Consider the following 25,545-nt stretch of genomic DNA (forward strand, 5'->3'; position numbering starts at 1 on the left):
GCACAGCAATCCAGGGTGGGAGCAGGTGCTGCCAGCTCAGTGCCGGCATGCTCTGGGGCGCCGAGCAAAGCCACGCACGTGCGTGGTGTCGACAGTTGACCGCCGCCAGTCATGCCTCCCGCTGGCACCAGGCTGTTGCGCCCACGTGCTCGCACAGCATGGTATGTGCCGCGTACCGTTCCTTTCTTGTCTCCGCACTCCGTTGGCAACCGACCTTGCCAATTCTACGCACCGATAGAAAGCTGTCGGCAACAGACTCCCAGTGCATGCATGTGCGCGCCCGTCAACACACCGTTGGCACCGCCGCCACATAGTGAACGGAAGACCGCTGCAACGACCGATTGGGACCTACCGGGCACCGGCTGCAGTAGCCCCGGTGAGCAGTTGCTGTGTTCATTCGTGATGACACTCCAGGCAGTGCACATCTGACCGTGCTATCCATCCTCGATCCAACGTTCGATCGCCCCTTACTCCATCTGCATCCGGCCCCCCGCTGCCTTCCACTCCTCTCCGTCCTTCACCCCCAACCGCCCCAGCTTCTAGTGCTGCAGCGTGCTCGTGAAGTGCCCCCCTACGCCACCGCCACCTCCGCCTCCGCCACCGCCTCCAAACGCCCCCGGCGCCTTCTCCTCCTCCAAGCTCCAAACGTGGGTCATGGCGCCAGTGTACGACCCGTTTGCCGTACGATCGCCCGTGGCTAGCAGGTAGGTGGTGGGCGGCCCGGCGGCGCCGTGCTGCCGCAGCCGCCCCGCCGCCAGCCCGGTGGCGCAGGAGATGCCGGACAGATGCGCGGTTGGCTCGAAGCGCCGCCGCCCAGGGTGCCACACCAGGATGGGGCTGTGCTCTTCCAGCGAGCAGGCCTGTGTGCGGGCGGGAGGTGCGGGATCAGCGTGTGAAAGATAGGGTAGTGTTTGGGGCAGCTGAGGTGGTTGGGAGGCAAGGGGTAGTGCTGGGGCGTCGGTCACCGCGGTACAGGCAGCAGCACCGGGCCTGGTCACCACTGCCATAGGCGGCAGCGAGGTGTTCCGGTAAGCCACAGTTCCACCCGCACACGCAGCTGGCCCGCCGGCGACGAACGACGGACGCATCGCCGACTGGCGAGCGCCACACATCCCTGCTGCGTTTGCATGCATAGCCTAATCGCCTTGCTTAACTCCCACCAGAAACCACACCTGTAGCGGAAGCCCCCACGCCCCTCAAACCCCCCGGCCACCCCCGCCACGCCACCCCTGGCCCCTCACCTGGTCCACGCCGCGGTTGGCGAACACCAACACGTCAAGCCCAGGGCCCGTCACCTCATCCTGGGAACCCATGTCACTCCCGCCGCCACCCGGCCGACGTGCATGGCGTGCCGAGGAGGTTGCGAAGCGGCCGCCGCGCTTCCCCAGCACGTGCGGCGGCAGCCGGAGGTGCTGCACATCGTGCGCGCCAACCGTTTCAACCATTTGGTGCAACAGAAACCGCCCGGCGGTTGGGTCGTAACGCCAGATTGTGGAGTTGGCCTCGTACTCTTCGCCCGATCGCGAGTTGGCGATGGCGAGGTATAGCGCCTCGTGCTGAGCGCCTGCGTGCCGCTGCTGCTGCTGCTGCTGCTGCTGCTGCCCGCCGCTACCCGCCTTGCTGCTACTGTCATCGCTGCTGCGGCTGCTGCTGCTACTGCTGAGCAGGTGGCTACTGCTTGCGGTGGTGGGGTCGGCCCCGGGCTCGTACACGGGGAAGCAGCGGCCGCCGTGGGCGCCGTCCGTGGCCAGCACCTGCAGCAGGGCGAACTGCCGCTTGGCGGCGTCCCACCTGTAGCAGGCAGTCGGGCACATGCATACATGCACACATGCACACATGTGTGTTCATATTGATGGTTTGAAACATACAATGCACACACACACACACACACACACACACACACACACACACACACACACACACACACACACACAGAGTGGAACACGTTACGTCATGCAATCACGAGCACGTCATGTTCTACAAACCGTCGAAATTTGAAGCCCACGCTTAAAAGAAGACCCGCACGCAGCAACCCACCGGCAACACGCGCCCGCAGCCTGCCTGCCCCCCTGCCTGCCCTGCCCCTCCCTTCCCTTCCCCTTTCGTCCCCTTCCCTTCCCTCCCCACCTGTACACGGCGGAGCGGGTGGAGAAGCCCTTGTCGAAGTAGCTCAGTCCCATCAGGAACAACTGCCCGCCGCCGCCCCGACACGCCGCCACTGACGACACGCCTGGAAGCCGGATCCGCTGCAGCACACTCGTGCTCAGCCCGGCGGCGCCGCCAGCCGCCGCCGCCGTCCTGCCGTACATCAGGCCATACAGCACGATCTCGTCGCTGCCGTACGCGGCAACCGCCAACACGTGTGCCGGCAGCCGCTCCTCCCCGCCGTGCTCCCCCTCCAAATCCTCCTCCGCCCCCTCCTCCTCACGTTCCTCCTCGACCTCCCCCTCCTCCACCTTCCTCCCGCCTCCCAGCCAAGACCGCTGCCTTCCCGCCGTCGCAGCCGCCTTCCGCCGCCGCCCTCCCGTGCCCCTGCCCGCGCCTGTGCCTGCACCCACGCCGCCGGGCAGCTCGAAATGCAGCACGTGCGATGCGCCCTTGGCCGTCAACGCCACCGCGGCCTTGAACCCCCAGTCCGGACCCGCGGAGCTGGAGGCAGCTGCCAGCTGCTCCAGCTCGTAGATCACCACGCCCTTGTGCCCGCCGGATCCAGATCCAGATCCGGTGGACGAGGAATTGGATCCGCTGGAATCACCGGCGCCATCCTTGCTGCAGTAGTTTGCGATGGCGGCCCAGCGGCGGCCGCCTTGCTCCCACGCGGCCCAGCTGTGCCCGCACTCGGTCTGGCAGCGAGGAAGGGTATGAAATGATCGGGTGTTGCCCACGCGTGTGCATACACACACAGTTGCAAGTAACGTCGGCGTTCAGGCAGGTCTTGTTCCATTTCCGTTGTTCAAAAGCACAGGATGTTGGCCCTTTCCCCTTGTGCTTTCCTAACAAATACAACACAAGCAAGCACGCTACGTCCGCACCTGCACACACACAAACAATCACGCTACGCCCGCACCTGCAGGACTGCCAGCGGTTTGAGCAGCGGCCTGTGGCCCGGCCGCAGCAGGTGCAGGCTGCTGGAGCCTGGGGTGGGCAGGAGGGTGTGTGTGTGGTAAATACCAGCCCAAACTGAGCCAAACCAAGCCAAACTAGCGGCGCAAAGGTCCGTGGGGGAGGGGGCCGGTGGGTAAGGCGGCGCAGGTGGGTGGAAAGCCGTTGTGCGGAGGAGACGGGAGACAGGGACAAACGAGTCAGGCCTTCTGAGCGGTGCCTGGCTCGGCAACCCCTTGCCTCAACGCAAACACGCACACGCACACGCACACGCACACGCACACGCACACACACACACACACACGCACGCACGCACGCACGCACGCACGCACGCAGGCAAGCAGGCAAGACAAGCAGACACGCAATGCGCGTGCGACTCCCCCACCTGGCTCACACGCCCGAACCCCCCGCCCACACCCAACACACACACACACACACAAGTACACACCGTAGTAGTTTGCCACCAACACAAGTGCGTACGGCGGGTGCGGGTTGTCGTACACGGGCATGAAGGCCGCCGCCTGCGCCGCGTTGCTGTCCAGCTGGCCCAGGTGGGTCAGGGCCAGAGGGGCGGGGAAGCTGGCGCGGACGTGGTCGCTATCGGCAAGGGGAGGGGGTGGGGCAGAGGTGGGCGGGCGGGAGGGGGAACGCTTGCAAGGCCTGGGTAGCAGGTCGCTCCTGCGTGTATGCGCTATGCACAGGGTCTGTTGCAGTGCACATACACACATGCCAGGGGGGCCACGGTGCCGACACCTTCCCCTTGTGGTTTTGAATGGCACCGCAGCGCTGGCCGCAGATGTGTTGTGTGGACCCTTCCCAGTCCCCACAGCCCCCGCTCATCAAGCCGTGGCGCTGACGCCCACGCTGTGCGCCTCCACAGCTGCCCAGGGCTCCGTCCAGAGGGCATAGACGGTCGACTGCTCAGCGCCCAACCAATTGCCACCGACGCCGTCCCCGCCCCGCCCGGCTGTCGCAGGCGAGACGCGGGGAATTTTACCCCGCGATGAGCCCCGCTCACCTGTATGAGAACTTTCTGACGTCCGTGAATGAGTGATAGTGCATCATAATAACCGTGCAGGCGACCCAGACAGCGAGCACTAAAGCAATCGCGGTACGCAGCGAAAGGCCGGGCAAGGCCTCCACGGCATGCCCCCGAGACGGTCGCGGAGGCATTTTTGGATGCTGCTTTTGGTATTGCAAGGCAAGGCTTCACGCTTCCGCCTACGCGATTCTCGAAATGCGCAGACGATCGACAGCTTCGCTTTTGCGGTAGGCCATTTTGTGGCAAGTAGTTTGCGTTGCAGTGACAACTTAGATGCGGCAGGACCTCGAGGACGTTTGAGCAGCAGTTTGCATGACTGGTCAAGTTTTGGCACGAAACACCATGGGCACTGCTGGCACCCTAACAGCGGCAGATACTATAAAAGCTTCTGAGGATAAGGACTAGCGATACTATCCACTCGTATAAGCATCTGATCGCGCTATTACGGCCTGGTATATCAACGAATTCCGGGCTTGTAAGTCCAGCCTGGTCCAGCTCCTTTCAAGCGTGCTCCTTCTCCGCGCGATGCCATTGCTCTGGCCTGTCCAATTTTGCAGTGCCCCCACCGCCCACCGCTCATGCTCAGTGCCCGGCGAGACCTCACGGCCCGAGGCTTTACCACTCACTCCATCTCCATCGTCCACCGCCTGTCCGTTTGTTGACATGAGCCTGTACTCAAGCCAGCAAGTACCACAACTTGGTGAATGCCAGCAAATACCGCAACTTGGTGAATGCATTATGCTCATGTCAAGGTCACCATCATTAGAAACGCATGCACAATGCTTGCACTTGTATGTAGTCACCTGGATGCCTTCCTTGCCTTGACGTTGCAAACTGGGATCTGGGAGTACGCTGCACACTACGGGACTACGCCAACCTGCCCCTTACCCTGTCCCATCGCACCTGGGTGCCTCTTGCGTTGCGCCACCACCACTTCCTCACTTCTTGCCACGCCCCCCAGCGCCTGCAGCTCCCCGCTTCTTCGCCGCCCCCGACCCCGCAGCACGCTTCTGCACGCCCCCCGATGCCTTTCCCGCGCCCGCCTTGCTCCCCCGGCCGCCCTTTGCCGCCTTGGCACTCTTGCCCCTGACGCCTCCTGCCTGCTCCAGCTCTTCCAGCAGCTCCGCAAAGCCCTGCGCCCCCAGGTCCTCCACCAGCTGCTTCTCCGGCAGCCACGAGTCGTCGTCGGCGCCCCAGCCCTGAAGTGAGGGGAAGCGAAAGGTTGGAAGTTAAGACGGAAGGAAGAGAGTGAGCCCCAGGTTGGGTGCAAAACTGTAACCGAGAAAAGTCAGCAACAGCCGGCGCCGCTGGAAGCGCCCAGGGGTGCCGAGCATGGCTGGCCCGAGCTTTCCGTGTGCATGCCCCCCGACCTCCTCCCCTCTCCCCCTGACTGCCGAGGGTTCGCCCTCGCCGTGCGCGTTCCCACGCCACGCACGCCGCTCACCTGCCACCGCACCCGCAGCGTGCGCTTGCCGCGCCCGCGGCCCTTGCGCAGCGACACGAACTTCTCAATCTTCCACATGGGCTTGCCGTCAACCACCTGAGGAGGCTCCGCCGCTGCGCCAGCGGTGCCATCCACGGCGGCCGCCGCCGCCACCTTCTTCGTCGCCACCTTCCTAACGCCGCCCGCGGCAGCCTTTGGCCCACGCCCGGACAACTTTGCAGCTGCTGTTGCTCCTGCAGCGTCGGAACGTGTGGCGCCGGCACGGCCCAACCGCGGCGACGCCGCGGCCGGGGCCGCGGCCTTGCCGCGCGCCGCTGGCTTCGACGTGGCGGCGGCCCCCGCCGCCTTGTGAGCGGGCGACTTGGAGACCGCAGGCTTTGCGGCGGCTGCGGGGCTGCTGGGCCCGGGCAATGGGTTCTTTCGCGCCACGGCCGACGCGTAGGGGGCCGCGGCCTTGGGTTTGGCAGCTACAGCCTTAGTGGCCGCCTTGGGGACAGGCTTGGCCGCCGGCTTGCGCGCGGCCGCGGCCTTGAGCTTGGCCGCCCCCGCCGCGGCTGCTGCGGCTTCACTGGAGGCTGCGGCGGCTCCCGAGGCCTTGTGCCTGGTTGAGGCCGCGGCCGCGGCCGACGGCTTAGGCTTGTCCTTCCCCTTGGCGAGGTGGTAGCGGCCACCCACCTGCAGGCGCAGCGAGCGGCCCCGTGTGTGTTGGCGTGTGAGCGGCACGTTCCGGGAGCCGTAGGGCACTGCGGAGCGCGCTGTGCATGTCGCTGGCCGACTTGGCCCCACCACACGATATGCCTTTCAGGCGCCTGATCGCCCTGCCTGGACGCACCCCACACATATACACACCGATGCCCACACCGGGCGCGCACCTGCACAATGCTGCCTTTGAGCACCAGCGCCTTCACTGCTGCTGTGACTTTGGCCGCATCGAAGCCTGTCCCGCCCTGTGCCTCCCAGTCCGCCTCAACCAGCGTCTTGATCGCCGGCAGCGATACGCCCTTGCCGGCACCGCCGCCCTTGCTGCCGCCGGCGCCGCCCTTGCCACTGTAGCCGGCCGCCGGCCCGTCCGGCAGCGACGCTAGGGCCTCTAACACCAGGTCGCGGGCGCTGCGGAGGAAGGCGCGTTTGTCGGCGGTGGCGGCCTCGGCGGCCTGCAGCGCCTCAAAGTGCTTCCAGTTGGGCTCGCTGGGGTGCGCGGGTATGCGGTGCCCGCGGACAAAATTCTCCAGGGCGCTGCCTGCAGAGGTGGTGGCAGGAGCACGGCGGGAGGGGGAGAGCGTGCGTAGGCGCGGGGGTGGGTTTGTTTATACCAGCCCAAACTAGTTCAAGCAGGGCAGGTGGGCTGAGCTGGCGGGGGTGTCCGGGAGTGGAGACAGGCTTGGCTTCAGGGGCGCCTTGCATGGTGCCAGGAGTGGCCGGGCAACACTTGGGGCTGCCATCGTGGGCACAGCCGTCTCGGTTCACAAGCGTCAACAAGGGGCTACGGTGGGAGGCGCCAGTGGGGCGGTGGCGAGACACTTACGGGTGGCATAGCTCAAGTCACCATCATCGCCCATCACCCGTTGCGTGAGCGCTGCGGCAAACTCCAGCAGGGTGCTGGCCTGAAGGGGCTCCTCAAAGACAGAATTGGAGCCATCGTCCTCCGCCGAGTCTTGAGCTCTTTCGCTGATAGCAAACTTTGCTATTTCCTTGTACTCTTTTTGGAGCTGTGCGAGAAGATTTGAGGCCAATTTCGGGGCCATTCCGGTCGTCAAACCTTGGCTAGTGCGCCATGCACAACGGAACGACTTCCGGAACGCGCTTACGGATAGCACGCTAGGTACTGCGTAAGTCCATGCGAATTATTTTGTATAACAGTGGCCCTTCATGGGTGTCATTCCGGGTTTTGCCGGCCCACCATGCACAGCACAACTTTTGTGAAGGGACACGGCTTGGAACATGGCTTCACCTTAGCCAGCCCAGGCACAACATCTGCATGGTGTGGCCATGCCACCCCTATCGTCGGCAGGCCTAGAGGGTCAAGCCCGAGTTGCTGGGGTCCCGGATGCGTACGCGGCTGCCCTACTTGCAGTCACGCCGCAGTACCCAACTTGTGGGCCCGCGTTTGGAGGAGTTGGAAACAAGATAAAAGTGCAATGCAGTGCAGTCCTTCCAAGCTTTTACCGGATGCAAAGACGCCACGGAAACCTGTAACTTCCCATCGGTCATGAGACCCAAACTGACCCAAACAGCCTGCACAATCAACGCGGTCACGGAAACTCGCACACCTGCATGTCTTGGATTAGCAGCATTGTGCATAACGTACCGTGTTCTTTTGGGGGCGTGTTGGTAGCAATGAAGTCGGGGTAGCGGGGGTTGGGGGTGAAGGGCGGGGCTCTGGTGCATGCACCTGGCACGCCGCCCGTGCCGATCTGCGTCGGTCGTAGCGCAACACTCGTATGCCAGTATTGCCGAGCTATATGTAATGCGCTTAGTATACAGACTGCGTAGTGCGTCTCCATCGAGAGCGCAACGCCTTTGCGTCGGGACTTTCTCCAACACGGCCTCCGACTTCCTGTTGCTTGTGTACCCAGTGTAACAACATAACGACCGATTAGGATGCATCGCTCATAGGTCTCTAATTGACTGGGTACCAGGGGCAACGATGCAAGCGGCCTCAGGGGCAAAGTCGCTCGCACGTAGATCTGCAATTGCAGAAAGCTTTAGATGCCCAACATTATCGCGATGCCGAGCTGTCTGGGCGTTCGCAGTGGACCGACGCGTGGGGGGTCCGCGCCACCACGATGCCCACGGTGAGACGCGCGGAGACGATCGCTTTGTTCCCTAGGTTTGTTTAGCTGTATTCCTGGAAGCTGTGAATATGTCTCACATTGGCTGAATTGCGAGATGGCTGTCAGCGCGGTGAGCCCGCGTTGGAATCACTCGAACATCACTACCGGCGCCCTTCGCTCGCTGCAGGATTTCGCTGCACAAGATGGACACGTGCATCTGCTCTGGGTACAGAGCGGGCACAAGTTGTCACCTATAGCAGCGCAGGTGCGAGTCGGGGCTTTTTGGTCGGCTAGCCTTGACACACCCCTGCCGCCGGTCCACCTCCCGTGCCTGGCGTCCTCTACAATGCGTAATCCTAGTTGACGCTGCCATCCGCAGATGCGTATACCTCAACGTTAGATACAAACAGCAACAGCACGCTAGGGCGCGGCCCGGGCGGCGCCGCTAATCCGGTCGCGGACGGCGCGGTGCGCGGGCAGCAGCCGCAGCCTGGCACCGCGGCGCAGCTCTCTTCCGGATCCGACCCAGCCGCCAGCGACCCAGCCGCAGCTGGACCCGGCTCCGGCGGTGGTCCTGACGCGCAGGCGGCTGCGCTGCCGCCCGACCCAGATGTCGTGCTTGACGAATTCGTGTCGGCATTCGGGCTGCCCCGGCAAAAGCTGCTCATGATCCTGCAGCGTCAGCCCGCATTGGCGCGCGCCCACCCTCGCCTGCTGGCGGAACGTATCGCGGCCTACACCCGCGTCACCGGGCTATCCGCGTATCAGCTGCTGTACGTGGTGGCGCGGCGGCCGGCGGTGCTGCAGCTGCCGCCGCCGGTGCTGGGCGCGCGGCTAGAGGCCTTGTCGGAGGGCCTGTCGCTCTCCCGCGAGGACGCGCTTAAGATGCTGCTGTCGCAGCCGGCGTTTGTGGACGTGCCGCCTGACGCGCTGCGGCTGCTTGTCATCCGCGTCGCCGGCGAGCTCCGCGTGCGGCCGCCAGCGGCGCTGCGCGTGCTGGCGGGGCTGCCGCCCGGCGAGCTGCGCGGCATCCTGGTGCGGCCGCCGGGCATGCTGCGCGAGCGGCTGGCGGGGCTGCGGCGGCTGATGAAGCAGACGTTCGGCTCGCGGCGCGCCACACCGCGCGCGGCGCTGCTGCTGGTAGCGCGGTGCCCGCTGCTGCTGGCGCTGCCCAACAAGGCGGTGGAGGCCTCGCTTGCAGCCTTCATGTCCATCCCGCCCACCAAGTCCCTGGCGGCGGCGGCGGGCGGCCCCGCCGCCGCCGCCAGGGCGGCGGCTGGCGCTGCCCCTGGCTCAGGCGCGAGCACCACCACCAGCACCACCGCCAACCGCAGCATGCTGAAGACGCTGCTGGCGTGCCCGCACGTGCTGACGCTGCCGCCGGAGACGCTGCGCGGGCGCTTCGTGACGCTGGCGGCGGCAGCGCGCATTGACCTGCCCGCCGCCGTCAGCATGCTGCTGCTGCAGCCGCGCCTGCTGCTTGTGGACCCGGCGCGCGTGCGCTCGCGCCTCGAGGGCCTGACCTTCTCGCTCATGGTGCCTCGCAAGACGGCGCTGGACATGGTGGTCCGGCAGCCGCAGCTGCTGGTGTACCAGACGGAGACACTGGCGGAGAACTGGGCGGCGCTGCAGGGGCTGCTGGGCGTCACGTTCGAGGCGGCCATGGCCGTGGTGGCGCGGTGAGGGCTGCGCTTTGGGGAGTTGGAGGTTGGTGGAGGAGATGGAGTTGGAGCGGGGGTATGGGGGTTGGTTGAGCTGGGACGGAGGCGAGTGGCAGGGCACTTGAGAACACGGCCGGTGCACGTGGTCTTTCGGGAACCACTACCTCACAACCGGAGTTTCCTCGCCATACCGTAACTTGCACATTGATGGAACTTGACCTCAACCTCCTCATCAACACACTCGCACTCATATGCGCACACACGGTGTACATGCGCCAGGCACCCCAACCTGCTGTGCATCGGGCCCGCCACGCTGTCCTCCAAGCTGGCGGCTCTGGAGGCGCTGTTCGCGCTGCCGCACGCGCGAGCCGTGCTGCTGTGCCTGGAGCGGCCCGTGCTGCTCACCTACTCGGAGCGGCGCTACAAGGTGGGGCACTTGCAGGGGCGCTGAGGCGCTGAGGCTGAGGCGCTGCCCTCCGAGATGCGTGGCTCGGTGACGGCGTCAGGGCTCGCCGGATTGGGAGGGGGGCCGCTGTGGTTGTGTTTAAAAAGGCAAGGGGAAGCGGCTGAACCTATTCCTGTGTGTGCCTGTGTTAGTTTGGGCCGTTGGATGGCACCGCTTGACGTCGGGGGTAATGAAGCGTGTCACGCTGTCTCCCGCCGCATGATGCCAGGGAGCGCGCCGGCATCCTGTCTCACATGTGCCGCCATGCTGCCCCCCTCCCCACACGCGCACACGCAGCTGATTCACCGCACGCTGTCTTCGCTCATCCCGCTGACGCCGGCGGCGCTGGGGCGGCTGGTGCTGAGCCACTCCTACCTACTGCAGGAGGACCCCATGCAGCTCACGTCCAAAGTAAGTTGCACTCGTTGTCGGGTGACTGGAAGCTCGCAACAGTGTTCGTAGTGGGATAGTCAAAGCCCGGATTCAAAACCGCGGCGGTCAGGCTGCGGCTGTGAGACGGGCACGTGTTGCGGACAGTGGGGTATTGAGTCCCGAGTGCCCGCGGCGCCGTGTGTGTGCGGTATATGAGATCGATCCTCCTTCTGTGTGTGTGCGGCCTGCAGGCGAGCGACGCGGCTTCGCTGCTGGCGCTGACGGAGGCGGACATTGGCAACATGCTCGGCCGCTCGCCCGCATTCATCACACGCGACTTCAGGTCCGTGCGGCCGCCGGCCCGGGCTTCGGCACTTGGTATTAAGGGCTGGGGGCTGGAGCACCGCCGGGTCTGCACCGTCGGGCGGGAGTGCGAGGCTGCAGGGCGGGAAGGTGCAACCTGGGCTCCTTGGGGTCAGGCGTCTGTGAAGGGGATCCCAGGGGTTTCGGGAAAGGTCCCGCTGGGCTCCTCCGGATGGGAGGAGGCCCGGCATCGTCCAAGTAATTTGGCAACCGCAGGCACGGCTACATTCATAGGATCGCCCCCATTATCCCTGCACACACGCACACACTCGCGTCTCCTCACAGGCACTGGCAGACCAACCTGGACACCATCACCAGCAGCCTGGGGGTGCGGCTGGAGCACGCGCGGGCCGCCGTGTTCAGGTACCCGGGCCTGCTGGCCGCCGACCCCGCGGAGCTGCACAGGTGCGGGCGCCAGGAGGGGATCTGGGGGGGGAGGCGGGGCGGGGGGGCGAACCGGGCGCGCTGCTGGGCGGCGCGTGCACGGGACGGGAGTCAGGCTACCGGGTAGCGCCTGGGTCAGCAGAGCACGGCGAAGGCTGGCGCAAGTAGCAGACGCAGGGTCGCGATATGCGGCCCTTCCCAACTCGTCATGCTTCACCACCCAGGTCCCGCTTCTCCCTCCTCCCTGCCACTCCTCCTCCCCACAGGTCGGCTGCCTCGCTGATGTGCCTGGTCCGCACCTCCCCGGCCTGGCTGTCGCAGCTGGAGGCGGTAACGCAGCCCGACGTGGTGTTCAGGTGCCTGCGCGGACACAACCCCCGCACCCTGGCGCACCTGCGATTCCTGGTGGTGAGGAGGGGAAGGCCGGTGCGGCACGGGCGGGCAGGCCGGTTGCAGGGGCGTGGTGGAAGGGGTCGACCGGGCTATGTATGTGTTCCACACGTTATGTATGTGGAGCGTTGTTTGTAAGCGACGGCCAGTGATCTGCCAGCGCCAAAACCTGTCACCTCAACTCCTGCCCTTGCCGCCGCTCGCCACACACTCTCGTGCACACGCACACACAGGACGCGGGCTTGCAGAAGAAGCAGTCCTTCATCAGCCCCATCATCTGGGACCGCCCCACCTTCACCCAGCGCTACCCCGCATTCGTGGAGTGGCAGGCCGCGCGCGCCGCCGCCGCCGTGGCGCCCAACGGCCTGCCGCTGCGGCGGCCGCGCCTGACCGCTGTCCCGGTCGCTGACGTGGACGCGGAAGAGGAGGTGCAGGCGGGCGCGGCAGAGGCGTGGCTGGTGGCGGAGCCGGCAGGCCCGGCACCGCAGGCTGAGGGCACGGTGGATGCGCGCGGGCTAGGGCAGGGGTGGGACGAGGAGGGCGGGGAGCGCTGGGACAGCTCCGGAGCAAGCGGGCGCTCGGCCGCAGGCACATCCACATCTGCAGCCGCACCGAAGGCGACGTCGGGCTCGGCCGGCAGCCCAGCGACTAGTACTAGTGCCGCCGTGACGAGCAGCAGTGCCGCCGGTGCCGCGGCGCCGAAGCCGGAGGGTGCACAGCCGGGCGCAGGGGCCAGCTTGCCACCAGCTAGCAACGCGCTGACCACAGGCGCCGGTGTGAGCGTGGCGACGGCCATGTCGCGGCAAAGCGCCAGGCCTGCAGCAGCCGACGATCGCAGCAGCAGCGCTAGCAGCAGCGCAGCGCAGCCTGGCAGCGGGCGCGCCAGCAGCACAAAGCTAGCCACGAAGCCGGTGCGCGGGGCGGGCGGCAGGGGCGCCGGCGCGGCGCCGGCGGCTGGGCCGCCCGTGCCGGCGCTGCGCGCCATTCCGCGGCGGCAGCAGGTCATCCGCATGCCCAGTGCCGGCAGCAGCGTTGATGAGGAGCCGTTGTGAGGGTGATAACATCAGGGGGGGTGGGGTAGGGGGCTTGCAGGAGTGAGTAGGCAAGGCGAGGCAACGGGCCGGTACGTGTGTGGGCGCTGTATTGAGGGCATGCGAGCTCCATTGTGCGGCGCTGGGTGTGAATGGCACTTGCGGGGTGCAGATATGGTGGGGGTAGATCATTCCAATTCCAACGGGGGGCGAGGGGGGTGCTTGAGAATAGCGAGAAGAGTTCAGAGTTCTGAAGGCAGCTGCTGCAATAATACATCCCGGCCTGCGTGTATGGTTTCGGTGTATGCACTTGTGTGGTGGTGTCCGAGTGCAGAGGCGTTGGCAGAATGCCGTGGAATTAAAAGTTCATCTAGGCTCTCGTACAAGGAAGCAGGGCAAGGCGCTCCATCGAAGCTTCAAGGGCAAAACTGGCAACTGGCGAGAAAGGACTGCCGACGGCTGATGCGTGATGGGCAAGGGTGATGCCGAATGTGCGAATGTATGTGTTCCTGTTTCCTTTGGGACATTGCGCCCCGGCAGCTGCAGGCGGGGTGCAAGGGAGGGGTGTAGCCATCTGATGGTGGTGATACTTTTGCCGTCAATGGTCATTCTGTGCTAGGCTGTGCTGGCTGTCACCTGGTAGGCTTGCGGCGGATGCAGGACCAACGTGGATGTCGAGCGGTCTAGGCCACAGGTCACTTGAGGATGGGTACCGTGCTGCTGGAGGGAGAAGGAACACCGTTAAGGAGTACCCCGTGCGACAGGAAGAACCTTCGTGGCCACTGCCAGGCATGACAAGCAAGGTGGCTCTCCCTCTCGCTGACAGGGACGAGGACGGCGCTTGCGGCCTGCAAACAGGTTCTAGTGAGATGCATGGAAAGATACAGGGGCAGCATCCTCTGGGGCATCCCTTTTGGTTACTCGCACGGCCCTAGCAGTTAGTTAATGCATATAACAAATTCTGATATCAATAATCAGGAGTAGCAGTACGGTTTGTTGACCAGCTTTGCGTGCACCACGCGAGCGTGGGGCTTGGCAGGGCAGCGTGTTGGGCGGGGTGGGAGGTGTGGAGAAGGCATGCAACTGCGGTGGCGATGGTGCCGGGGTGCAGGCCGCAGACGTCGCGATGCAGATGGAAGAGACTAGTTGTCAACTGCAAATGCACCGTTCCATCCAATAATGAACGGTTGCGTGCAAGCACTGTGGTTGTCGGAAACTGTAGAATGCCGCTACTGTGTTGCCGCAGTGCTTACGTGACATAACTGGCGCTGGCTTACCGCTATGAGCTTGAATGATATGAGTACTTCAAGGATTATCGTATGGACCTGGGTTTTATGCTGCAGCCTGGCAGCTGCGACGGGGGGAGTCGATACCGTGCACGCAAGCAGCAGAGTCGACGTTCCCAGCCAGCCGACAGCTTCGCAGCAGACTGAACTAAGCAGGCACGAGCGGTTGCTCTTTCGGCGAAACAACGAGGTGCTCACGCACGCTGGACTGGCCACTCCAAACGCCGAGCTTGCGCTTGTGGACCAGGATAACGACCAGGATGCATATCTTGCAAGCTATCAGGTAGAATTGGTGCAACAGATGCAGCTTGGGCTGCGCCCGCACTCCAACATTTGTCTCCGTTTCTTTATTACCTCGCGCAGTGGACTATCGCTGACTACCATGGCCGGAGCGAGAAAAGGCTTGACTCAAACGTCTTTAGGGCTGGGGCAGCTTTGTGGTGAGTGCTGAAAGGGTTGTGCTTTCCAGGGGCAGGGAGAAAGCGGCAGCTGTCAGTTGCTGCTGCCTGGGGGTGCACAGCCCCTGGCCCCGGCTGTGCCTGGCACCCCCGCCTCCTATCCGGCGAACTGGGTTTTCTCAACGTGCAATCGGGGCACATATGGTAGGCGTCCCGCGCTTGACTTGCGACGCCGCACCTGCACCGCAGGCAACTCATTCTGTACCCCAACGGCGATGAGGGGCACAAGGGCTACATCAGCCTCTACATCGGTGCCACGCTGGCGCCGCACTGGGGCCCCAAGGAGGGCGTGCTGTGCTCCTGGCGCTTCACAAGTGTGTTGCTTGTTGCTGCCTTTGTGCAGGGCCCGTGCAGCGCGCGTGCAGGAGTGCGTCCCTGTGTTCGGTCAGGTCCACGGGCTAGGCCTGTGCCAAGGGGCTGCTGAGGAGCTCGGTAGCTGACATCTTCCCCTCCCCGTCCCCGCAGTCATCAACATGCGCGGCAAGCGGCCCCACGTCGTGCAGGGTGAGCGGGTGCTCACGACTCTGCGCGCCTGACTGCGGGTAGCGCGGCCATGGATGACAGCAGTGTGTGGGTGTACGTGCATTGTTTAAGGCTGCTAGTGCCCTCCCGCCTTCGCCAATCACTTGCCGCCCTCCCTCCACCCAACCTTGCCACAACGCAGAGGCCCAGCATAACTTCACCCAGTACAGGTGAGCACACTCCGAACCCCCGGGCCGGCGAGCCAATGTCCCTGTTCGCTGCCTGGGCTTCAGGGGTTTCCTGGCTTCCCCTGCGCACGCTGCCCCCACCCCCACCCCCACTACCTGCTGCTCACATGCTGCTCACCGCCACCGCCACTCCCACACCCGTAGGACCAACTGGGGCTTCAACAAGCTGGTCCTGCGCACGGCGCTGCTGGATTCGGGGGAGGGCTGGCTGGACGCGCAGGGCGCCCTGCTGCTGCGCGTCGACGTGCGCCAGGTGCGTGTTGGTTTGTGCGCGCGCGTGCGTGTTCGTCTGTGCGTGTCCGTGTGCGTTTGTGCGTGTGCGTGTGTTAGGAAAGCCCGCGGGAAGGAGCACACAAGGACTAAGCGCTGGCTTACAGCAGCGCGGCGGAGATGCGCGAATGCATGTGTGCGTGCTAGATCGATGTCCTGCCAGGGCTGCCGCCTCGCCTCATCCACGAGCTCTGACCTCTTGGTCTTTCCTCCGACGCCCGCGTCCCGGAGCGCGCGCTCCTCGCTCCCGCCGCGCGTGTGCCTCGGGCACCCGCTTGATCATCCTGCCACTCCTTCCCCACGCCCCTTTTCCCGGCTCCCCTGGCGCCCCTCTCCCCTGGCGCCCCGCTCCCCTGTCGCCCCACGCCCCTTTTGCCGGCTCCCCTGGCGCCCCGCTTCCCTGTCGCCTGCCCGCAGGTGGTGCCGCACTGGGCCGAGTACGCGGGCGTTGAGCGGCAGCACTTTGACACGGTGCGCTCCAGCGCGGCGCTGGCGGCGGAGCTGGCGGCGCGCGGTGTCAGCGACCTCGCGCTCAGCCTGGCCATCAGCGAGGACGGCCGCAGCAGGTGGGGCGGGGGGGGGGGTCTGGGCTGGGCGATTAGCTTGCACCAGGTCCTTGAGAACTACCTCGAGATGCGGTGTGCTGGAGTCTATTGGGCGGGGACTGGGGAGAGAACAGGCAGCTTCACGCCGGATTCTGGATGCGCAGCGGGCAGAAACCGACACCGGAGCTGTAGGGATAGCGAGGCCCGGAGCCCGGCTGGGCGCGTGGTTGGCCAAGGTTGATGGCTAAGTGCTGTGTGGCTATCTCAACCCGTTGCGCGTGCACCACTGTCACATACATCTACACCGCTCTCTACTGTCGGCGCGGGCCGCAGTGTGGGGTACACGCTGCGCGGCCGCGTGTATCACTCGGCGGCGGAGCTGCGCGCCGCGCTGGCCGCCAGCTCGGAGCCGCTGCGGGCCTTCTTTGCAAGCAGCGCCGCCGCCGCCACGCTGGGCGACCCCGTGTGGCCCCTGGTGATGGACGGTAGCAATGCTAGCGGTGCGGGAGGGCTTGGCGTGGAGGGCAGGGAGGAGGCGGGCGCGGCCGGCACGGCCGCCACGGCGCCACACGCCAGCGGCGGCGGCACCGCGCACGCGCCGCCGGCGGCGGACCGTGGCAGTGGCAGCGGCGGGAGCAACGCCGAGGGCGCGGCGCAGCAGCAGCAGCAGCAGCAGCAGCAGCTGTCTCGCTACAGCTCCCTGACGGCGCTAGGGATCAACATTGATGCCGTGCCGGCGTCCGGGGTGGCGGGCGCTTTCGGCGGCGGCGGCGTGGGCGGCGCCGGCGGTTTGCTGCGGTCGGGCAGCAGTAGCGGCCCCGGCGGCGCACTGTCGGACCTGGTGGAAGCTCTGGCGGCGCGGCTGTCGCTGTTGGGCGCCTACGTCACCACACCCATGGTGCGTGGCGGGGAATGTGTGCTGTGCTTTGATTGCATGTGGGGCGTGCCGTCATTGTGAGCTTTAGCGAGCACAGGTGTCACCGTGCGCGCATGCATGCCTGAGAGCACCCGAGGGAGGGAGGGGATTTATTACTAGTATCCTTGGAACTGTGTTGCTGCGCAGGCGGTGGGCGGTGTCGCGTACCTGGCAGTGGCGGTGGCGTTCCAGCTGCGCAGCTGGGGACGCTCCATTGCGGCGCTGCTGTCGCGGGTAAGGGAAACGAAGTCGACACATACACACATGCCTTCTCGTATACTTCTCTTTATCTTTTCACGCACAAAGACGCGTGCAGTGCGTAATGCTGTCTCGCGCTGGCGCCGCGGCCCATGCCAGGAGGATGCTGGGAGCATCATGCAAGTGCTAGTAGACAAGCAGGTGTAGGGAAACGTGTTTGAGCCCTATCCCACTTGCCCTGCACTGTCCGCCCGCGCGATTTGGCTGCAGGGCGGAAAGCACAAGGACAAGCACGCCCATGCAAAGCCCGGTGAGCTGCCGCCCCTTTCGGATGTGTGTGTGCGTGCACATGGCGCTAGAGCTTGGAACGATGGGGGCATGGGGCATTCCCATCCCTTCGGTACCGAATGAACCACGTCAGACCGTAAGGGACCGTATACCGTAGTGTAATACAGTAAGGCATCCTCCGAATCCTACCTGCTGCACAGGCGTCAACAAGGGCCGGCAGCTGAAGACCAAGGCGCGGTCCAACAGCAGCGGTCGCCATCACGACGCTGTGGGCGCAGGCAGTAGCAGCGGCGGTGCAGGCGCCGGCGGCAGTAGCGGCGGCGGCAGTAGCGGCGGCGGGGCATCGGGCGCGCATGGCTCACATGCGCACCCACACGCACACCCGCATCCGCACCACGTGCCAGCGAGCTCACCCACAGCGCTGTCACCATCCAACTCCCAAGGTAGACGCACTGCAGCGGCGGCTGCAGCGGCGGCAACAGCGGCAGCGACAGCTGCTTTGAGTAGTTGTGTTGCGTCGGATGCCTCTGCGGCTGCGGCCGCGGCGGCCGACCGGATGTCACAGACCTCCGGCGGCGGGGGCCGAAGCAAAGCCTCCATGCCTGGAGACAGCACAGCGAGGGCCGACAGCAGCAGCAACAGCAGCAGTATGGCTCAGCCCCCGGCTGCGGCCGCGCCCGCGCCCCCGACGCAGACAATCGGCGGCCCCCGCGCGCGTAGCGGCGGCGGTGCAGCGCCAGCGCTTGAGGCAGGGGCAGCGGCTTCCATCAGCACATCCATAACCGGCAATGGGCCACGGCAGGAGCCCTACCCGGCGGCGGCGGCAATGCCCCCGTTGTCGAGCGACCAGCCGTCGCAGGCACTGCCGCGCCTGCCGCCACTGACCGGCAGCGGCGCGGCTGTCGACACGCCCGCGTGGCTGCCGCAGCCCACAAGCGGCAGCAGCGCCGCCGCCGTCGCCGCCGTAAGCATCACAGGGGTTGGCATGGTCGATTCCGCTGGCGGCGCTGCCTGCGGAAGCGGGGGCGGGGCGGGGAGCACGTGGGCCTGGCAGCACCCGTCCGACCAGCGCGCCTTCCTGGGCGCACGCCCCCTGCTGGGGCTGGGCTTGGGCCTGCACCAGGACGGCCTGTCTGCCGCGCGCCTGCTCGCCGCCGCGCAGCCCAACAGCGCGCCGCAGCCCTTCTTCGAGCGGCGGCTGAACCAGCAGCTCAGCGGCGGCGGCGCCGGCGGCGCGCGGCTGGCGGGCAGCGGCGGCGGCGTTGACGGTGCGGAGTGCGGCTCGCTGTTCAGCCCGCCCATGGGGCTGCTGTCGCGCAGCTATGAGGGCTGTGCGGCGGCGTTAGGCCTGGGGCCGGAGGCGCCGCTGTCGCTGGCCTTGTACGGAGACGACAGCAGCCGCGGCGCTAGCGGCAACATGGCCGCCTTTGGCGCTGCCGTCGGAGATGACGACGACGACGACGAGGAGGCTGACGGCAGCATCCCCGCCTGGGTGGCCAACTCTTTGTTGGATGAGGCCGCGAGGGAGGAGGAGGAGCAGCAGGAGCGCCTGGCGCGCAGCGGCAGCGGTAGCCGCGGCGGCAGCGCCCGTGGCGTCGGTGCGGTGGCTGTGGCGGCCCTGGCGGCTATGCCGGGGCCGGCAGAGCCGTCTGGGGCTGGCTCGGCGCCCGTGCAAGGACGTAGCCGTGCAGAGGCGGGCTCGGGAGGAGGGGGTCAGAAGAAAGTGCCGCGGGCGCAGAAGCGCGGCAAGGCTGGTGTTCGTTGCGAGGCACAGGGCGTTGCGGCTGCTGCCGCCCCATCCCGCGGCAGCGTGACAAACGGCGCACACCAGCCGGCGGCAGAGGCAGTGGCGGTGCCGGGGCCTGCCGGGGCCCCGAGCGCGGTACCCAAATGGAGCCCACCGGTTGAGGGCGCCGAGGGTGACGAAGCAGGCACGGCGTCAGTGATAGATACGGCGGCAGCCGCTGCTGTGGCTGTCACTGCTGACGTTGCGGACGACGGCGCCGCGCCATCCGGCGCACAATCGCAGCCTGCAACCGAACCCTTGCGAGTCACCAGCAGCGGCGGCATCAGCGGCTGGGCGCGGGCTGTGGCGCCGCTGCTGCGGACGTGGCAGGCCGGCGGCCTTGCCGCTGTGCTCATCAGCGCGGCCGGCACCGGCGGCGGCACCAGTGGCCAGGACGGCGGCGCGGCTGCAGCAGGCGCGGGGGCGGCGGCGGGCGCGAGCGACAGCCTGCTGGCGGCGGAGTCGGTGTTTGATGGGCTGCAACGGCAGCTGTGCAAGCGGCTGGCGGTGGCTCTGGTGGCGGCGGCGCGGGGCATGCTGGCGCTGGCTGCGCAGCTGGTGGCAGACGACGATGGTGCGGCAGGGGCAGCGGCAGGGGCAGGGGCAGGAGCTCCTGAGGCGGGGCAAGGGACGCAACTCACGCCAGCGCCACCACCTGCGCCGGCAGCCCAAGCAGCGGCCCGTCCGGCTGGTGGCAGCGAGCCGGACCCAGGGACCAACGCCGCCGGCCGCGTTGGCGGGGGCGGCGCCGCCGATCTTTGTGATCAGGATCAAGTGGTGGACCCCCCGCTCCACCTGGCCCGCCGCGGCGGCGGCCGCTCCGTTGCCCCCGGGCCCATCAGCCTGCCCGCCACAGCTCACGCCTCTGTCAACGGCAGCGGCGGCGGCGCCGGCCCCGCAGCCGCGTCCGCGCCGTTGGCGGCGGCGCTGGGCTCTCTGGCTGCCGCGACCTCGGACGCCTGGGGCAGCACCATGTCCATCACGGGCGCCAGTACCGGCTCGCGGTCACGCGTCGTAGTGAACGTAGGCGCGGCGGCGTCAGCCGGCGGCGCGATCGCCGGCGGCGGCAGGGCGGGGCACGTGGGCGGCGCGCTGTGGTCGGGCGGACCCTGGTCGCAGCCGCACAGCGTGGTGTCACGGTCAGCTGGTGGCAGTGGCGGCGGCGGCGGCAGTGGTGCGGCGGCAGGTGGCGGCGGCAGCCGTGCCGCGGAGCTGCTGGCTATGGGCGTGCAGCTGGGGCTGGGGCCGCGCCCGCTGCGGGAGGAACCGCGCTGCCAGGTGAGGGTGGGACAGAGGGGGTTGCAAGGATGTTTGAAAAAGCGGTACAAGGGGGGGGGGGGGTTAGCCGTTCATGCGAAAGGTGAGGGCTAATGGCAAGGGGTACCTTGGCAGCGGTAGTGAGCTTGCTGCTGCGGTGCCTGCTCCGAGTGCGTGTTGCTTGCTTTCTGACCAGGAAGGGATTTCGCATCTACTCCGTGCCTGATTAAAGAAAGGCCCCACGTCCCCGCTGCTCCTTGCCGCCCCGCCGCCGCGCAGCTGTGCCTGCGCAACGCACCCGAGTGCGGCTTCGTGCACGCGGACAGCATCTGTGTGGCGGCGTGCTTTGGCTGCGCGCAGCAGCTGGCAGCCCCGGCCGGCGGTGCAGCGGCGGCGGCGCCCCTGTGCTGCCCCTTCTGCTCCAAGGCCATCATTAGCGTCCTGGCAGTCCACGCGGTGGCGCAGTAGCAGTAGCAGTAGCAGGTGCGACAATTGAGGTGTGGGGACTTCCGCCGAAGGGAGGCCAGCAGCAGCTGAGACAGCGTGCGATGATGCAGCCTCGCAGCGTCGAGAGGTTGGCTTACCCAAAGGCTGGTTGGGAACGCGGAGTGTGGATCATGAGCAGGCCCGAGACACTGATTGATTGGGATGCTAGACGGGCGAAACGCTCGCATGTTCGGCCATCATGGCCTTGCCAACTGGATTGCATGACTTGGCAAGCTTTATTCAGAAACTAATGTATGTCATGGGGTAGAGTGATAGGTTGCATCATCCTGCATGAAACGGACGCTGCGCGGTGACCACACAGAATCTATTCTTTGTTCTGAGTCAGGCTGTGTTACAATGGACATGGGCAAAAGGCGGAGGAGTGAGGGGTGTGTCGAGTCCACTCTGCGAGAGCGTGCATCCAGCAGCCAGCAGCGATTGTTGCACAGTCCTGTGTGCGCATGGGGTCCGATCGGGGCATGCTGCAGTGCACACGGTCGGGCCGCGATTGCGGTGCTGGGTGACGGCTGCGTAGGGTTGGCCATGGCTGGGTGAACGGTGCGGTATCAGGGACTTGGCCTAAGCAATGCACCGACAGGCGCGGGCATGTACGGGTGTGCGTGGGCTGAGTCAATCTTATAGGTGGGGCAGGGTGCACCTCGTTCGGTGCCGTACGGGGTCTGAAGTGAGACGGCGGTAGCGGGCGGCCACGAAGTGGCGTGGCGCACTGGGGGTCCGTACTCCGCAGTGACCATGAGTAGGTGGAACACGGGGCCCACGGAGGGGCGGCAGGGGCCCCCACGCGCTTCGAAACCTTGCCCTTGCCTGTGAGTTTCGTACTGCGTACCGTACAGCATTACGGTGGTAAGATACAATGCCGGTATTGTGGACCTCTGCAACCCCTGAAACTGACGTGCCAGCTACGTCCGGTAAAGCTGCGCAACTGGATGAGCGGAAGACAAGGTCCGGGTCCGGCGTGTCAAACCCCTCCACCCCTTCCTTGGCCAGTGCCAGATGCCATGTTATAGCCGTGTCCTGCACCTGCCCCTGCCCAAACCTGCACCTGCACCCGCCCCTGCCCAAACCTGCACCTGAACCCGCCGAACCCTGCACCCGCCCAAACCTGCACAAAGAGCTTTTCACATACAGATTGCATTGGTTACAAGAGGGACCTGCTGACGCAGTTCACGAGCCAGTGACGTGGAGAACGATCACCCTGCTCTGGACCCCAGGGGCGTGCCGCCTGCAACGCCGTCGGCCTACTCTAGCTCTAGTAGGCTTGCTCCCATAGGACGCTCCTCCCGCCATATCGAACATGTTACTAGGTGCCATCACTCCACCTCCTCTTCCATCATAACACTTCGTGGTCTGTTCAGCTTCGTACTTCCATCTGCTCTTCGCTCTATCCAAGGGTGGCCTTGCGAGACTCGGTCCCACCCCCTCGGTTTGGCACCAAGACACACATACAGAGAATGCCATCAACTGCATTTGCTCGCAAATACTCGGCTTGCAGCAGGTGTCCCTTGGCGTGCAGCACAGCAGCATGAGGCCTTGCTGGCCTCCCTGCTGTGTTCGGTAATCTTAACGTCAGGAGTTATAGACCGCTGGTGACACACTCGCTTCACTCTCATGCATCGCGCAGGCGTCTCCTGTTGTACACAGGTCAGTGCCTTCTTTTGCACACACCGTTAGCAAGCCTCAGCCTGCCTTAGCGGTGAGTGCCGTGCTCACACTACCTCACACTACTTCGCTTACCAAGCCAAATCTAAGCTTGCCAGCCGTTCGCACTCTGCTACCTGCTGTGGTGAACCTTCCAATGCAGCCACACACAAACACACACCGGCCTCTCCTCCAAAATCCAGGATGTCTATCCCTAGCAATAATAGCACATTTTCATGAAACGCACACATCACACACACAGCACAAGGGATGATGTCCCCGCAAGCGCTATCTGGTCATGGGTATTGACAACTGGGTATGTCAGATACAGTCCCACATTACCGTACTTAGATTACCGCCAAACCTGAGCTTGCTTGCCCTTCGCGCTCTGCTATCTGCTGTAACGAACTTACAAATGCAGATAGATACACACAGGTCCGGCCACTGATGTTAAGATTCCCGCGTGGGCACAGGGGTCATGTACTCGTGACACCATAATAACAAATGCAGGACAAAAATGAAAGCTCCTGAGGCCACATAGCAATCAGGACAAAGGCCCCTCCATCAAATCCAGGATGTCAAGCCCTAGCATCCTTAACAACATTTCCATCGCATACACACAGCACAAGAAATGATGCAGGCGCTATCTGGTCATGGGTAGCCAGGTGGTATACTGGCCAGTACTACGGCCGCGCGGCCTCTCCCAGCGCATCAGCCAAGACAACCGTAACCCTCCTTCCTTGTGTTCTGAAGGCCGTCAAGCAGTCAGGCGTCAACACCCCGTTTCGGCGGTTTGGACCATCTTCATTTCGTTTCGGAGGCCAAACCGGACTGTTTCAGCGGCCCGGCCCGCAATCATGACGGTCATCCTGGCCGTTTGGCCCATGGCCTGGCCCCTACTGCGCAGCCTCCTGGTAGCCCCCGCCCCAGGAGGCTGCGCCCCAGGAGGCTGCGCAGTAGCGGCCAGGCCATGGGCATAATCGGCCAGGATGACCGTCATGATTGCGGGTGAAACAGTCGGTCCGGGCCTCCGAAACGCAACGAAGAGGGTCCACACCCCCAAAAGCACGGGGCCAACGCAGGCCGCCTGGGCCGCGTATACCGTCAGGTGAGGGATAGTCCTTGCTAAGCCTGCTTCTGATGAGCAGAAGGCTCTGACGCCAAGCTGCGCGAAATGCGATTGAAGAGGGCGCGCCCCAGCCACACCAGGTCCGTGACGAGGTCTGCGCGCATGCAGACTGCTCTTATCATGCCCTATTATCCCATATATGCACGAGGACTCTGGCACTCACTTGGCTCCACGTTCATCTCCTCGATTTTAGCATCGAGGGCCTTGAGGGCCGCGGCGTTGGCTGTGGCCTGGGCCGCGAGCTGCCCGGCGAACTGCTCGATTTGGGCCGCGAACTGCCCGGCGAACTTCTCGACCTGGGCCGCGAACTGCTCTTCGAGCCGGTCCATCCGCTGCTGCAAGTCCACCTGGTCCATCTGCTGCTGCATACTGTCCGACTGAGGTTGCGGCGGCTGGGCCATTATTACGGCGAGCCGATGCAAGTTGGCGTTGGTAAGTAAAGGCTATAGGTGAGCGATGCGATGCGAACTTGTAGGTGCAATACCCCTGCTCCGACATCGGCACGGCGCCGACCGATGGGTGCCTCCCTCATACCTGGCGGTGGACCGTCAATCTGCGTGGCCTCTGGGCCACATTCGTCGCCACATTCCGGCCGCACCACCTTCATCCGTCTTCATCCGAACCTACTTACTTCACGGCGGTGTATCTAGCCCCGCCCAAGGCTTGCATCTTCCAGGGGTGGGCCACGATCGCAGGCGTGTAAGGGCCCTAATATCGTTCTCGCCCATGGCATCCGGGGGCCCAAAAATGCCTAGGTTTTAGCGGTTGGGGGGGCTCGCGGACAGTGCTCGTATCTTCACAAGGCATGCGGTGGGCGGTGTCGCGTACCTGGCGGTTGCAGTGGCGGTGGCGTTCCAGCTTCGCGGCTGGGGACGTTCCATTGCGGCGCTGCTGTCGCGGGTAAGGACAGACAACGCTGTTGCACATGCCTTCTCTTATACTTCTCTCACCCTTTCACGCACAACGACGCGTGCCATGCGTACTGCTGTCTCCCGCTGGCGCCGCGGCCCCTAGCGGGTTTGGGGCTGAGCCAGGCCGGGGCGTGCCCATGCCAGGAGGATGCTGGGAGCATCATGCAAGTGCTAGTTGACAAGTAGGTGCAAGAAAGCGTGTTGGAGCCCACGTCACACTTGCCTTGCCTTGCACTGCCCGCCCGCGCGTTTCGGCTGCAGGGCGGAAAGCACAAGGACAAGCACGCCCATGCAAAGCCCGGTGAGCCGCCGCCCCTTTCGGGTGTGTGTGTGCGTGCACATGGCGCTAAAGCTTGGAACGATGGGGTATTCCCATCCCTTCGGTACCGAAAGAAGCACGTCAGACGGCATACCGTAGTGTAATACAGTAAGGCATCCTCCAAATCTTACCTGCTGCACAGGCGTCAACAAGGGCCGGCAGCTGAAGACCAAGGCGCGGTCCAACAGCAGAAAGGCCCCACGTCCCCGCTGCTCCTTGCCGCCCCGCCGCCGCGCAGCTGTGCCTGCGCAACGCACCCGAGTGCGGCTTCGTGCACGCGGACAGCATCTGTGTGGCGGCGTGCTTTGGCTGCGCGCAG

General features: G+C 65.2%; 6 protein-coding genes across 6 annotated transcripts in view; 3 read left to right on the plus strand and 3 right to left on the minus strand.

The window, feature by feature from the left end:
- Positions 1–5: 5 nt before the first annotated feature.
- CHLRE_06g278127v5 (uncharacterized protein) lies at positions 6–4,371 on the minus strand. The gene is made up of 6 exons (XM_043063081.1): positions 4,121–4,371; positions 3,551–3,699; positions 3,068–3,135; positions 2,128–2,843; positions 1,242–1,791; positions 6–860 (listed from the first exon to the last, which is right to left on the minus strand). The coding sequence occupies exons 1-6, from the start codon at positions 4,273–4,275 to the stop codon at positions 540–542; spliced, it is 1,959 nt and encodes a 652-aa protein (XP_042923787.1). The 5' UTR covers positions 4,276–4,371; the 3' UTR covers positions 6–539.
- A 54-nt stretch (positions 4,372–4,425) lies between these two features.
- Positions 4,426–7,411, minus strand: CHLRE_06g278128v5 (uncharacterized protein). Its single transcript, XM_043063082.1, has 4 exons — positions 7,114–7,411; positions 6,461–6,828; positions 5,589–6,263; positions 4,426–5,343 (listed from the first exon to the last, which is right to left on the minus strand). The coding sequence occupies exons 1-4, from the start codon at positions 7,145–7,147 to the stop codon at positions 5,083–5,085; spliced, it is 1,338 nt and encodes a 445-aa protein (XP_042923788.1). The 5' UTR covers positions 7,148–7,411; the 3' UTR covers positions 4,426–5,082.
- A 640-nt stretch (positions 7,412–8,051) lies between these two features.
- On the plus strand, positions 8,052–14,143 carry CHLRE_06g278129v5 (uncharacterized protein). Its single transcript, XM_043063083.1, has 9 exons — positions 8,052–8,383; positions 8,550–8,627; positions 8,742–10,041; positions 10,303–10,450; positions 10,766–10,879; positions 11,092–11,183; positions 11,489–11,608; positions 11,854–11,995; positions 12,211–14,143. Exons 3-9 carry the CDS (start codon positions 9,029–9,031, stop codon positions 13,027–13,029), a joined length of 2,448 nt encoding a protein of 815 aa, XP_042923789.1. The 5' UTR covers positions 8,052–8,383; positions 8,550–8,627; positions 8,742–9,028; the 3' UTR covers positions 13,030–14,143.
- A 48-nt stretch (positions 14,144–14,191) lies between these two features.
- CHLRE_06g278131v5 (uncharacterized protein) lies at positions 14,192–22,183 on the plus strand. Its single transcript, XM_043063084.1, has 12 exons — positions 14,192–14,577; positions 14,658–14,734; positions 14,942–15,066; positions 15,218–15,256; positions 15,417–15,444; positions 15,607–15,715; positions 16,150–16,298; positions 16,611–17,175; positions 17,341–17,427; positions 17,662–17,701; positions 17,880–20,743; positions 21,002–22,183. The coding sequence occupies exons 1-12, from the start codon at positions 14,290–14,292 to the stop codon at positions 21,188–21,190; spliced, it is 4,560 nt and encodes a 1,519-aa protein (XP_042923790.1). The 5' UTR covers positions 14,192–14,289; the 3' UTR covers positions 21,191–22,183.
- Positions 22,184–22,355: 172 nt separating this feature from the next.
- Positions 22,356–24,431, minus strand: CHLRE_06g278132v5 (uncharacterized protein). Its single transcript, XM_043063085.1, has 2 exons — positions 24,160–24,431; positions 22,356–24,090 (listed from the first exon to the last, which is right to left on the minus strand). The coding sequence occupies exons 1-2, from the start codon at positions 24,395–24,397 to the stop codon at positions 23,993–23,995; spliced, it is 336 nt and encodes a 111-aa protein (XP_042923791.1). The 5' UTR covers positions 24,398–24,431; the 3' UTR covers positions 22,356–23,992.
- Positions 24,432–24,611: 180 nt separating this feature from the next.
- Positions 24,612–25,545, plus strand: part of CHLRE_06g278133v5 (uncharacterized protein) — a 3,422-nt gene continuing 2,488 nt past the window's right edge. The window contains exons 1-3 of the mRNA XM_043063086.1: positions 24,612–24,896; positions 25,169–25,208; positions 25,465–25,526. Coding sequence (XP_042923792.1) covers positions 24,802–24,896; positions 25,169–25,208; positions 25,465–25,526 — 197 coding nt within the window. The 5' untranslated portion in view covers positions 24,612–24,801. The remainder of the gene's footprint in view (positions 24,897–25,168; positions 25,209–25,464; positions 25,527–25,545) is intronic.

Source organism: Chlamydomonas reinhardtii, chromosome 6 (assembly GCF_000002595.2).
Source record: "Chlamydomonas reinhardtii strain CC-503 cw92 mt+ chromosome 6, whole genome shotgun sequence".
NCBI lineage: Eukaryota > Viridiplantae > Chlorophyta > Chlorophyceae > Chlamydomonadales > Chlamydomonadaceae > Chlamydomonas > Chlamydomonas reinhardtii.